The sequence below is a fragment of the Podarcis erhardii genome, assembly GCF_964252035.2.
Source record: "Podarcis erhardii genome assembly, chromosome: 1".
NCBI lineage: Eukaryota > Metazoa > Chordata > Lepidosauria > Squamata > Lacertidae > Podarcis > Podarcis erhardii.
In genome coordinates, this window is record NC_138497.1 from 3,878,787 (window position 1) to 3,891,860 (window position 13,074).

Sequence of the window (13,074 nt, forward strand, 5' to 3'; positions counted from 1 at the left end):
TAACTTCCTGCTGGAGTGGTACCTATTTATCAACTTCATAGCTGTCAACTTTCAGATTTGAAAATAAGGGATCAGCAGCCTCACCTGTCCTGGAGACAGTCTATGGGATATCTAACAATCCGGGATTAGCAGTGGGAAACGGTGCTGAAATAAGGGAATTTCCCGCAAAAAATGGGAAGGTTGACAGCTATGATCTACTTGCACTTTGATGTGCTTTCAGACTGCTAGGTTGGCAGGAGCTGGGACTGAATAACGGGAGCTCACCCCGTCGCGGGGATTCGAACTGCTGACCTTCTGATCGGCAAGTCCAAGGCTCTGTGGTTTAACCCACAGCGCCACCTGCGTCCCTATGCATGAATGGCATAGTCAGTGCTATATATATATATATATATAGAGAGAGAGAGAGAGAGAGAGAGAGATATGCCGGAACTCACCGTGAATGCCTCCCTCTTTCTCTTAGAATGGCAAAGGTGTTCACCTGAGAGGTGCCGAGTTCTGGCAAGTCCCAGCTGAAAAAAAGCCCTTGGATCAGAGGACCCACTGGCTTTATTGAGAATGAGGAACGTGGGTTGGCCAGGCACCTGTGTCTCCTGCAAAGCCTCTCCTCTGACGCCCTCCCCGCTCACCTTCAGCGTCAGAGCCAGGCAGTCCCGCAGGTCGTTCTCCTCGGTCCTGAGCTTCGCCATCTCCTCCTCCAGGTCAGCCTGCTGCTTGCTGGCCTGCTGCTGGATCTGCTCCCGCTCTCTCTGCAGCTCGCTCTTGAGCGCTGCCACCCTCTCCTTGTACTCCTCTTCCAGCTTGCTGCACACACAGATCGAGAGAGGTTGCTCAGGATCAAGCCCTCGGCTCACCAGGGACCAGCGGCCTGGTTCCTGAAGTTGAGTTGGAATCTCCTTTATTGTCACTTGACTCCTCGGGAGCAGCGGGATACAAGCTCACTCCACACCTCCCATTCAACATGATGGCTCTCATGTCACCTCTCTGTTTCCTCTTCTTCAGGCTAAACACAACGAGTTCCCACCCACTCCCATGGATAGTCTGAGCATGTGCAAAAAGCAGATCAGAAACGGGACCAGCTCAATGAAGCTGCCCATTGATGGTCGTCCAGTTGCCCAGCCTGGCCAGTTTGGAGGAGGAGTGGAGGAGTTTGGCTTTGATATCCCGCTTTATCACTACCCAAAAGAGTCTCAAAGGGGGCTCACAATCTCCTTTCCCTTCTCCCCCCCACAATAAACACTTGGTGAGGTGAGTGGGGCTGAGAGACTTCAGAGAAGTGTGACTGGCCCAAGGTCACCCAGCAGCTACATGTGGAGGAGCGGGGAAGCGAACCCGGTTCCCCAGATTACGAGTCCACCGCTCTTAACCACTACACCACACTGGCACACATAGAAGTTTCTGCTTCTATGTTCCCAGTAGGTCTTAGGGACCCTTAAGTGACTGAGATGCTGTGAATGGAGAAGGGAAATCCTGAGAAGCGGGCAAGCTACCTCAGGTTGTATTCGTTTTGGCGCTCGATGGCAGAGTGCCTCTCATCCACCTCGGAGGTCATGAACAGTTTCCATTTCTCCGCCTTCTCCAAGTCCAAACGGAGCTTCTCCTTCTCCCGGGCCTCTTGGTCCACTTGCTCCCTAGTAAAGGGAAAGAGGTTCTGCATTATAAGACTGGGATCCTGGCCTGCCTGACCCCAGCCGGGCCTGTCTTAGTGGCAAAGAGTTCAAAGACTGGCAAATCTAAAAAAAGGTAGCACAGTGGTACCTCAGGTTACATATGCTTCAGGTTACAGACTCCGTTAACCCAGAAATACTGCTTCAGGTTAAAAACTTTGGTTCAGGATGAGAACAGAAATCGTGCTCCGGCGGCGCGGCGGCAGCAGGAGGGCCCATTAGCTAAAATGGGGCTTCAGGTTAAGAACGGTTTCAGGTTAAGAACGGAGCTCCGGAACGAATTAAGTACTTAACCCGAGGTACCACTGTATAAACACCAACAACTGGGAAACACTGGCCTGCGAGCGCTCCAGTTCGAGAACAGCCTTTACCAAAGGTGTCATGGGCTTTGAAGACACTCAAACTCAGGACGCAAGGGAGAAACGTGCTAAGAGGAAGGCACGCTTGGCAAATCCACACCGTGATAAACTCCCACCCGGAAATCTATGTCCCCACTGTGGAAGGACAAGTGGATCCAGAATTGGCCTCCACAGTCACTTGCGGACTCATTGTTAAAACCGTGTTTATGGAAGACAATCTTACTCGGCGATGAGGGATCGCCAAAGAAAAAGTGGCAAAGAGACTGAGCTGTGGACCAGGAAACTCTGGGTTCAAGCCTCGTCTCTTTCACAAACTCACAAGGGTCACAGATGTATAACAACAACAACAACAACAACTTTATTATTTATACCCCACCCATCTGACTGGGTTGCCCCAGCCACAATAGAAGGAGAACACCTGGCTTGCCCCAAAGGAACCTGGGGATTGTAGTTGGCCAAGGGTTCTGGGAACTGCAGCTTCTGCAAACTTTTAAAGACTTTTGCTCAAGTTGCCTTTGAGTGCAGGCAGTCTAGAGCAAAGGCACTTGCTTTTTAAGAGTTCCCTCTGGGCTGTGAAAATCTTGGAATAAGCAGAGATGGCAAAACTGACGGCACTGATAAGAAATACAAATTTGGAATCTTTTAAAGGAGACTGGAAGCAATTTCTAGTCTAGATAAAAAGTTATTTCTCATCTGCAAAGACCACAGTGGGGTTTGAAGTGTAAGAAAATTGCGGAATATATTAAGAAACATGTTAGAGAGGATGAAATTAGAAAAGGCGGGACCAAATTTGTATGTAATTTGAGTTATAAATTTCGACGTTGGGCTAGTGGGAAGTCATTAGTTTTGTTGAATTGGAATATAGTTGTTGAGTAACAAATGGAAAAAAGAATAACATCATATTTTTTTATTATTATTATTATTATTATTATTATTATTATTATTATTATAAGTCATGCCATTTGCATATGGGATCTCACTTCCACAGCAGAAATTCCCCTGCTTGTCCTCTCCCCATATGCCCCCACCCCAATTCTGCTCTGGAGACTTGTGGGAACCCCCGACAGATTTGGGAGACACAGAGAGGAGGAGGAGGAGAGAAAGGATAGGTTCCATTGCACAAGGGGGAAAGCCTTGAATGAACGGGACAACTTTGCTGGATAGCTTGGTTAGTAGAGTGCGAGTCTTTTAATCGCGGGGTTGTGGGTTTAAGCCTCACATGGGGCAAAGAGATTCCTGCATTGACCAGAAGATCCCTTCCAACTCTACAAGTCTTTGATTCTATCAGAAAATTTGGGTGGGTCCAGAAACATAAAAGGACATATACTTCAAAAATTACAAATTTACATTAAATGCCGGATCTCTGTTTTGAAGCTGGCCAGCACAGCTTGGTATATCCCGTTCTTTGTTATGAGAAGTTCATTTTCCAGGGCAAGAGTCAATTCCGTCAGGTTAATTCTTCCATCCAGGTTGAAGTCCAAGGCCTGCCAGACAACAAGAGGAAAGAATTTCCCATCAATTAAGAAGCTGCGTCTTCTTTTGGCTGATTACTGTAGTTTCCACTCTATAAGACGCACCGGACCATAAGATGCACCTAGTTTTTGGAAGAGGAAAACAAAAAAAAAATACATTCTGAATCCCAGAAGCCAGAACAGCCAGCAAGATCACTGCGCAGCGATCCCGCTGGCTGTCCTGGCTTATGGGATAGCCTTCATCCCCTGCCCAGGAGAGGCTGCGTGCGGCTAAGGCTCCCCCAAGAGCCGCACTCCCTCTGAAGAGCGCATGGAGTGTGGGTGCGGTTCCTTGGGAAAAAAGCCCCCAAGAGCCACACACACGCTCCACATGGCTCTTTAAAGGGACCGCTGAGCAGAGCCTCCCGCCTGCATTCACTCCATAAGGCACACATTTTAGGAGGGAAGTGCGTCTTATAGAGCTAAAAATATGGTAGTTTTCAGGTTTCCACCCAGTTATCTTGGGTGTTATATAGTGATCTACAATACGATGCAGAAGCACCAAGGCAACCGTCGCCGCATTGAATTCACCGTTTTGAGCGTGTGTGATGGCCTGGGAATCAGATTCAGAGGCTGAACCTGAGGAATCCCAGCCTGCACAGGAGTCCCTGCCTCCAGAACCAGCAGAGCCAGGGCCGGAGCATGAGCCTGAAGGGTCCTCACCTGTGCTGGATCCTCAGGTGCAGGCACCAGCTGAGTCTGCTCTGGCCCCTGAGGTGATGGAGGACCCATTGCCTGCAGGTGCTCCACTCTCAGCCCCGTCAGGGGAAGGTGAGGTTGCCTCTGGGTCCGGTAACCTCCAGCCTCTCCTGAGCTGCAGAGGCTCAGGGCAGAGAGGCGGAGGGAACTAAGTTCCCGCAGGAGGAGTGCTCGCCTCCAGGCCAGGAGAGGAGAGTCACCTGTGGACCGGGGCTGCCCTATGCTTTGGGGCAGATAAAAGCCAGCCAGCCCCAGTCCCAGGTTGCGGGAGCAACATTGTTGGTAGCCTGTTCCTGCTGGCACCCTGTCCTGCTCTTCTGCCAGAGTTCCTGACCTCCCTTCCTTGGACCCAGCTTCAGCCTGACGGACAGCCTCCATACTGCACCCCCGACCTTGGACTGGACTCTGATCACCCCCCGGGACCAGCACAGCGTGCCCCGGTGGCCGAGAGGCAGTCGAAGCACTTACCTTCAGGATCTCATGGCTGTTCTCGATTCCTTCTTCATGCCAGGCGTCAAGGATCTGCTCTACGTCCGCGTAGCCCATTCCATCATCCAGGCTGGAGAAAACGCGGAAGCCGATGGTGCTTGTCATAGCCGAAGGCGTGGTGGTCCGCCTTCCGCATTCATCGAAGGACTGAGAATGGGAGAGAGAGAGAGAAAGAGAACCACAGGAATGTAGAGCTGGAAGGGATCTCTAGAGTCATCTAGTCCAGCCCCCTGCAATAATCAGCTGTGCTGAAATTCCAGCCCCCCAAAATTCCACTCCACCTATAAAACTAGCATGTCAGGGAGAAGACTGGTCTGGAATCCTAGATTTCTCAATGAAAGGAACTGTTTTTGACGGAAGAGACGCAGAAGAGGTAGAACTTTAATATTTCCTGAAAACCACTTGGATTTTTACTGCAATCAAGCCGTACATATATTCTGGGTTTTTTTTTAAAAAAAAAACAACCAAAAAATTATGCTTACTGTGGTAGTTTTTCTGCCTCTCTCATGACGCTAGAACTCAGCAACACCAAATGAATGTTGGGAGATTCAGCAGCGACAAAAGCAAGTATTTCTTCACCCAGCTTAAGGTGGCTTAGGGCCCTCGTATCTACGGGACCACCTCTCCTGGTCTGCCCCGCAAAGGACCTTAAGGTCCATGAATAAGCATAGTTTGGAGGTCCCGGGCCCTAAGGAAGTCAGACTATCCTCCATATAATTTATACGTTAACTTTGCCAACTCCGCATAGCTCATCAGTTTTTCTTGCCATTGTTCTTTCGTTGGCAAGTCCTCATTCTTCCATCCTTGTGAAAGTCAACTGATTTTAGACAATTGAGGTGGGGAGGGGGGAGTACACCTGAGGTTTCTCACCTGCATGGAGAGATGGCGCTTGAGTTGCCTGTAGGGAGTTGAAGCCGAAGGTGGGAGAGGCTTCCCGATTTTGAAGAAGCCGTAGAAAAAGTCTTCGATGCTCATCGTGCCATCGTGCTCGAGATTGCGGAAGACGTCCTCTGCCACCTGAGAAGGATCAAAATACACCCTCAGATAGAGCAGAAAAAGGGGAGAACCACTACTGGCCCCGACGTGGTGGAACGCTCTGTCCCAAGAGACCAGGGCCCTGCGGGACTTGACATCTTTCCGCAGGGCCTGCAAGACAGAGCTGTTCCGCCTGGCCTTTGGTTTGGACTCAGTCTCACCCTTATGTTTCCCTCCCCTTATGGTCTTGATTTATCGGCTACTATAATGGGACGTGGGTGGCACTGTGGGTTAAACCACAGAGCCTAGGACTTGCCGATCAGAAGGTCGGCGGTTCGAATCCCCACGACGGGGTGAGCTCCCATTGCTCGGTCCCTGCTCCTGCCAACCTAGCAGTTCGAAAGCATGTCAAGGTGCAAGTAGATGAATAGGTCCCGCTCTGGCGGGAAGGTAAACGGCGTTTCTGTGCGCTGCTCTGGTTCGCCAGAAGCGGCTTAGTCATGCTGGCCACATGACCCGGAAGCTGTACGCCGGCTCCCTCAGCCAATAAAGCGAGATGAGCGCCGCAACCCCAGAGTCGGTCACGACTGGACCTAATGGTCAGGGGTCACTTTACCTTTATAAATGAGGCTGCATTTTAAATTCCATTTTAACCTGTATTTTAAATTGCCCCCCCCCTTTCCTCCTATTATGTTTTTACTGTGGTTTTATTGCTGTTAGCCGCCCTGAGCCCAGCTCTGGCCGGGGAGGTTGGGGTATAAATAAATTACTATTATTACTATTATTACTATTATTACCATTATTACTATTATATCTGCAGCCATGGCAGCCAGCATGAATTGAGAAGAAGGGGAAAGTGCTCAGAATGGGTACCTGCATGTCAACATTCTGCAAGCCGTACTGTTTGCAAATGGAGACCAGCTTCTTCCTGCTGAGATGCCCATCTCTGGAGATGCCTAAGCTTTCGCAGACCTCGTGTAGCTTCTCCTCTATCCAGTCTTGAGTGGGGGAGATGTTTGGGGAGGCATTCAGGTCGTCGGGATTCCAGAATCTCAACTGACCTTAAAGGGGGGGGGGGGAGAAGAATAAGCTTGTCTTGAAAAAGAAACAAGGTTAAGAAGAAAATAATAATAATAATAATAATAATAATAATAATGGGAAGTTTTCAAAACATATCTTAAGAAGAAAAAGAAACAAGGTTAAGAAGAAAATAACAACAACAACAACAACAATAATAATAGGAAGTTTTCAAAACATATCTTAAGAAGAATTGTTGCAATATAACAACAACAACAACAAATTACTTATACCCCACCCTCCCCAGCCAAGACCGGGCTTAGGGCAGCTAACAACTGATATAAAAACAATTGATTAAAATACAACTTAAAAACAAGATTAAAATACAACATTAAAATGCAGCCTCATTTCAGTAGAAACTCAAACTTTTGGGGGATGAAAACGTCAAATCTTCATCAAGGCCAGCTATCCAGACTGGTCCTACGTGGGCCAGAAAAAAGCCAGGGAAGTCCCCAAATATGAGTTCCATTACAGAAGGAGAAAGGAAAAAGGAAAGAGGGGAAGGGGATCAAGTTGATTCCAAGCCAAAGGCCAGGCGGAACAACTCTGTCCTACAGCCCCACGGAAAGAAATCAGATCCTGCAGGGCCCTGGTCTCATGAGACAGCATGTTCCACCAGGCCGGGGCCAGTGTTGAAAAGGCCCTGGCTCTGGTTGAGGCTAATCTGACTTCCTTAGGGCCTGGGACCTCTAGGGTGTTGCTGTTTATGGACCTTGAGGCTATCCGTGGGGCATACCAGGAGAGGCGGTCCTGTATGTACGATGGTCCTAGGCTGTGAACGGCTTTAAAGGTCAAAACCAGCACCTTAAACCTGACCCTGTACTCCACCGGGAGCCAGTGCAGCTGGAAAAGCACTGGGTGAATATGCTCCCATGGCAGAGACCCCGTGAGGAGCCTCGCTGCAGCATTCTGCACCCGCTGGAGTTTCTGGGACAGCTTCAAGGGCAGCCCCGCGTAGAGCGAATTACAGTAGTCAAGCCTGGAGGTGACCGTCGCATGGATCACTGTGGCCAGGTCGGGGCGGGAAAGGAAAGAGACCAAAAGCAGAGCACTAGTCGCTCAAAGCAGAAGGCAAATCCACGAGGGAGATTCATAACTCGCTGGATTATTGTAACTCGCTCTATGTGGGGCTGCCCTTGAGACTGACCCAGAAACTCCAGCGGGTGCAGAATGCTGCGGCGAGACTCCTTACGGGGTCTTCGCCACAGGATCACATTCACCCAGTGCTTTACCAACTGCACCGGCTCCCGGTGGAGTACAGGATCAGGTTTAATATGCTGGTTTTTAACCTTTAAAACCCTATGCGGCCTAGGACCCTTGTACCTACAGGACCGCCTCTCCCGGTATGTCCCACGGAGGACCTTACGGTCTTCCAACAAAAACATCTTGGAGGTCCCAGGCCACAGGGAGGTTAGGCTGGCCTCAACCAGAGCCAGGGCTTTTTCGGCTGTGGCTCCAATCTGGTGGAACGCTCTGTCACAAGAGACCAGGGCCCTGCGGGACTTGACATCTTTCTGCAGGACCTGCAAGACGGAGCTGTTCCACTAGGCCTTTGGCCAAGGCACAGCCTGACCCCCTCCTTTGGTAATTCTTCACAGAACTCTAGCCCAATGGTTGCCATCAATTTGATTTGAACTGATTTTAGAATGAATTGATTTTAGAATGCTGTATTATTTTACTGTTGTTAGCCGCTCTGAGCCCGGCTTTGGCTGGGGAGGGCGGGATATAAATTTATTATTATTTATTATTATTATAACTGCTTGATCTACTGAAATCAATGTTGCCGGATGAAGAAAAGCATGTTTTGTCGGGAGCCTAAATGAAAGCATCGTTGGTGCCCATAGAACATCTTTGGGGAGGACATCCCATAAGCAGGATGTTCAAGTTCTGACTAATCCAAATATTTTTATATTTTCAGAAGCATGGCTGCTGCTTTTTTGTCTCAGTAGGCCTCCCTGCAAACTGAGGTCATTTACTCCTGTCTACTCTAACTCAGTTTTGCAAATCTGGTGCTCTCCAGATGTCTTGGACTACAAATCCCATCAGCCCCAGCCAGCTGAGATTTGTAGTCCAAAACATCTGGACCAGGTTGGAGAAGCTTGCACTAATTTAATTAGTTTGCAAAGTACTTCTGCCATCACCCTGAGACTATAATGAAGTGCAGACTGAAGCTCTGTCGTGTCCTTTCCCAAAAACATGCTTTATTTTTCTTCTTTCTTTTCGGAGAGTTCTGGAGAACGTGAAAGCTCACTCACAGCCTGTACGGTTTTATAGTTCTAGTGTGGATTTCACCCCTCCCCAAAGAGATTAACATCACTGCCTTGATATGAAAGAAAAGAAAATATCTGTTTGTCTAGCAACAACGGAATTGATTCTAATATATTTCTCTCCACCCTCGCTTACTCAGAGAGAGGAACCTGGGGCTGAACTCTGCACCGGAGCCTGATTCTGAGCTTTGCACTCCAGCCTCCCTTGCGAGTTTGCAAAAGAAATTCTGGAGACCGCGTGGTGAAGCCGCTCAAGGCAGCGAATGTCTTGGGACAGATCAGACCTCTCCATAAAAATCTATATAGCAAGCGTTAGTATGTGGAAGCAACCCAAGAGCATGTTGGGAAATAAAGCATGATGTGTGTGTGTGTGTGTGTGTGAGAGAGAGAGAGAGAGAGAGGGGGGGGGCAGAAACAAGGCACATGAATGAATAAATACAATCTGAAGGCAAGGCGAATTCTGGGTTGGTTCCTATCCCTGTGGAAATGCTGGAACCCAATTTAAATGGCAAACCCAGCAGAAACGTTGGCATTCTGATCCGAAACCCCACATTTTGAAACGGCGAGAGTGTGCTAGCTGCCCGTTTTGCAGCTCTGATTTGAAAGCGCAAGAACACTAAAAAAAAAAGCATTCATTTCTCACTGTATAGCTGCCCTCGCTAGAGCCCATTATACTTAAAACATTTATTTGTATTTATCAACTTAGGAGGAGGGAAACACCTTCTCTCTAACTCCATGAATTAAGACGAGATCCACAGAGGGGCTGCCGCCTTACTCTCTTACCTTCCGCCTCATACTCTTCGCTGTCTTGGGATCTCCAGTGCTGAGAGAGAGAGAGAGAGAGAGAGAGAGAGAGAGAGAGAAACAGAAATCAGCTTCCTCTTTCAAATGCAGGTATGGACAGTCTGAAGGATAGGGAAACCCCATTGTTAGCCCAGAACAACAAAACCAATCAAGAGTCTGATTTTGGCACCTTAGGGACTAGTAGATTTATTGCAGAAGATGTTTTAGAAGCCAGACAGGCAGTGCCGGATTTACGTATAAGCTAAACAAGCTATAGCTTTGGGGCCCACTCTCTTGGGGGTCCCCAAAAAATTAAAAGGAAAAAACAACTGGATGTGCATTTCCAAAATATAAGATAAAAAACAAATAAAATAAAACCTACATACAGCAACAGTGTTTTGTGTTGTGTAGGCTACTCCCTAAAACACCACTGGTTTGCTCATTTCTATATACAGTGGTACTTTGGTTCTCAAACTTAATCCATTCCAGAAGTCTGCTCCAAAACCAAGATGCGCTTTCCCATAGAAAGTAATGCAAATAAATTACCATATAGCATATATTCAAGACAAAAAACAGTGACCATTTGTTGTTGACAAAGGACAGCTGGACATATAAAGGGCCCCATTACCTTCAGTAGAGACGTGGGTGGCACTGTGGGTTAAACCACAGAGCCTAGGACTTGCCGATCAGAATATCGGCGGTTCAAATCCCCACGACGGGATGAGCTTCTATTGCTCTGTCCCTGCTCCTGCCAACCTAGCAGTTTGAAAGCATGTCAAAGTTCAAGTAGATAAATAGGTACCACTCCGGCGGGAAGGCAAATGGCGTTTCTGTGCACTGCTCTGGTTCACCAGAAGCAGCTTAGTCATGCTGGCCACATGACCCGGAAGCTGTCTGCAGACAAATGCCGGTTCCCTCGACCAATAAAGCGAGATGAGCGCTGCAACCCCAGAGCCGGTCACGACTGGACCTAATGCTCAGGGGTCCCTTTACCTTTACCTATTACCTTCAGTAGCTTAGGGCTGCATTAAACCTAAAACCGGCCCTGCAGACAGGTAATATGTGCTTAGGTGACTGACTCCATGTATTTGACAGCTCCAGACCACAAAAAAATTCAACCCCAGTGCTGGGAGCGACTACCCTTTTTTGTGGTCCGGGCAGGGGAATAATTATGCCGCCTTCTTCTTTGGCGATCCCTCGTAGATTGTCTTCCATAAACACGGTTTTAGCAATGAGTCCGTAAGTGACTGTGAAGGCCAATTCTGGATCCACACATCCTTCCACAGTGGGGACATTGGTCTCCAGGCAGGAGTTGATCCCGGTGTGGATTTGCCAAGCATGCCTTCCTCCTAGCATGTTTCTCCCTTGTGTCCTGAGTTCGAGTGTCTTCAAAGCCCATGACACCTTTGGGAAAGGCTGTTCTCCAACTGGAGTGTTTGCAGGCCATTGTTTCCCAGTTGTCGGTGTTTATACTACGTTTTTTAAAGATTTGCCTTGAGAGAGTCTTTGAACCTCTTTTGTTGACCACCAGCATTACGCTTTCCATTTTTAAGTTTGGAACAGAGTCATTGCTTTCGAAGACAATCATCAGGCATCCACACAACATGACCAGTCCAACAAAGTCCACCCCCCAACCACTATTCTCCAGTGTCAATTGCCCCCCTCCACTCTTGAGGCCATTTATAGCAATGAAGAAGGGGTTCCCGAGGGATCCCCAGTTCCTTGTTACACAAAAGCAGCAGAATAACCAGCTTCCCATCTCTGCCATCCCGTATGATGGAAAGGAACAAATGTACCGGTCTAGCTTGCAGGGGGAGTTGAAACATTTACTGAAATCACAGAGTTCCAAGTGCTTGAGACAAGCCTTCCCTCCCCACATGATCACACACTGTTTGCAGCAACTTGGAGCCTCTTCTCAGCTGTGACGGCAGGGGGTTGGACTAGCTGACCCTCGGGGTCCCTTTGCAGCTCTATGATTCTATGATTCTTCCAGAAAATGGGCAGAGGTAGAGGCCTCAAAACCTCCCTGCACAGCCGCATGGATTTACCCAGCGATGAGCAGCGCCCAGGGCAGGGGGATGAGGAGGAGGAGGAGGAACCCCTTGCCTATATCTAGGAAGCCAGAATCGGTGTCATTCCAAGGACACACCAGCTTGCGTCTCTCTCCTCCGGCTAAACATCTGTCTTTCCACGCAGAACACTTTTAGCTACTGTAGGAATCAGGCAGCGGCGGCTCCTCCCCTCTCTCCAAGCGCCAGGCAACGATAATGGCTGGTTTATTTTTAAAACGGGCATCAAAGCAGTTCATACGCGTTTTTGAAATGATACAACATCCCTTTTCCTCCACTGGGAGATCCACCCCCTCAGCCGCTCACGGAACAATTCACTCCTTATTTATACAAAGCTGCAAAAAAAAACAAAAAACCCCCGCAACAATCACACACACATAACCCAGGCTCAAGCTTCCAAAAGGACGGAATTGGCCGTTAACATTCCTCCGTTTAAAAAGATGCTCATTTTTAAAAAAATTGCATTCATGTGACTGATGCATTTGAAAGCAGAGCCACCGAGCGCTTGGCAAAAACTCTGGCGTCACGAAAATAATAATGCTTCTCATTCAGATTATAGCTAAAAATGCCATTAATCTACTGGAGTAGCCATGGAAACTGGATTAGGTCACTCTACTTTTCAGAACTCCTGTTGCATGCTTGGGCTCCATAATTTGAAAGATTAGGAAGTGGAGGGGGGGGTGAGGGAGACCCCAAACTCAAGCAGGAAAGTACACAGGTCTTGGGCTGAGATCCACTCCCATCATTCAGCCCAGACATGGAGGTCCAGCTCCGAGGGCCTTCTGGTGCTTCCCTCCCTGCGAGAAGTAAAGTTACAGGGAACAAGGCAGAGGGCCTTCTCGGTGGTGGCACCCGCCCTGTGCAACGCCCTCTCATCAGATATCAAGGCAATAAACAACTATCTTACTTTTAAAAGACATCTGAAGGTAGTTTTTAATGTTTAAGCTTTTTTTTTTTTTTTGAAGGAAGCCGCCCAGAGTGGCTGGGGAAACCCAGCCAGATGGGTGGGGTATAAATAATAAAATTTATTATTATTATTATTATTATTATTATTATTATTAGATTCTAAGAGCAGTATTGTCTGTGCTGATTGGCAGCACATTTCAGACAGCACATTCCCAGTCCAACCACCAGGGATGCCTGAAACACGCAAAACTCCATCATTGATTATAGCACAGCCT

At 48.3% G+C, this 13,074-nt stretch overlaps 1 protein-coding gene across 1 annotated transcript in view; it reads right to left on the reverse strand.

Moving 5' to 3' along the window:
* NIN (ninein) overlaps window positions 1–13,074 on the reverse strand; it is a 125,591-nt gene that overhangs the window by 41,642 nt on the left and 70,875 nt on the right. The window contains exons 6-12 of the mRNA XM_081877073.1: window positions 9,825–9,864; window positions 6,571–6,758; window positions 5,593–5,739; window positions 4,702–4,869; window positions 3,371–3,507; window positions 1,488–1,628; window positions 627–801 (exon numbers count right to left, since the gene is read on the reverse strand). Of these exons, the coding sequence (XP_081733199.1) occupies window positions 627–801; window positions 1,488–1,628; window positions 3,371–3,507; window positions 4,702–4,869; window positions 5,593–5,739; window positions 6,571–6,758; window positions 9,825–9,864 (996 nt within the window). The remainder of the gene's footprint in view (window positions 1–626; window positions 802–1,487; window positions 1,629–3,370; window positions 3,508–4,701; window positions 4,870–5,592; window positions 5,740–6,570; window positions 6,759–9,824; window positions 9,865–13,074) is intronic.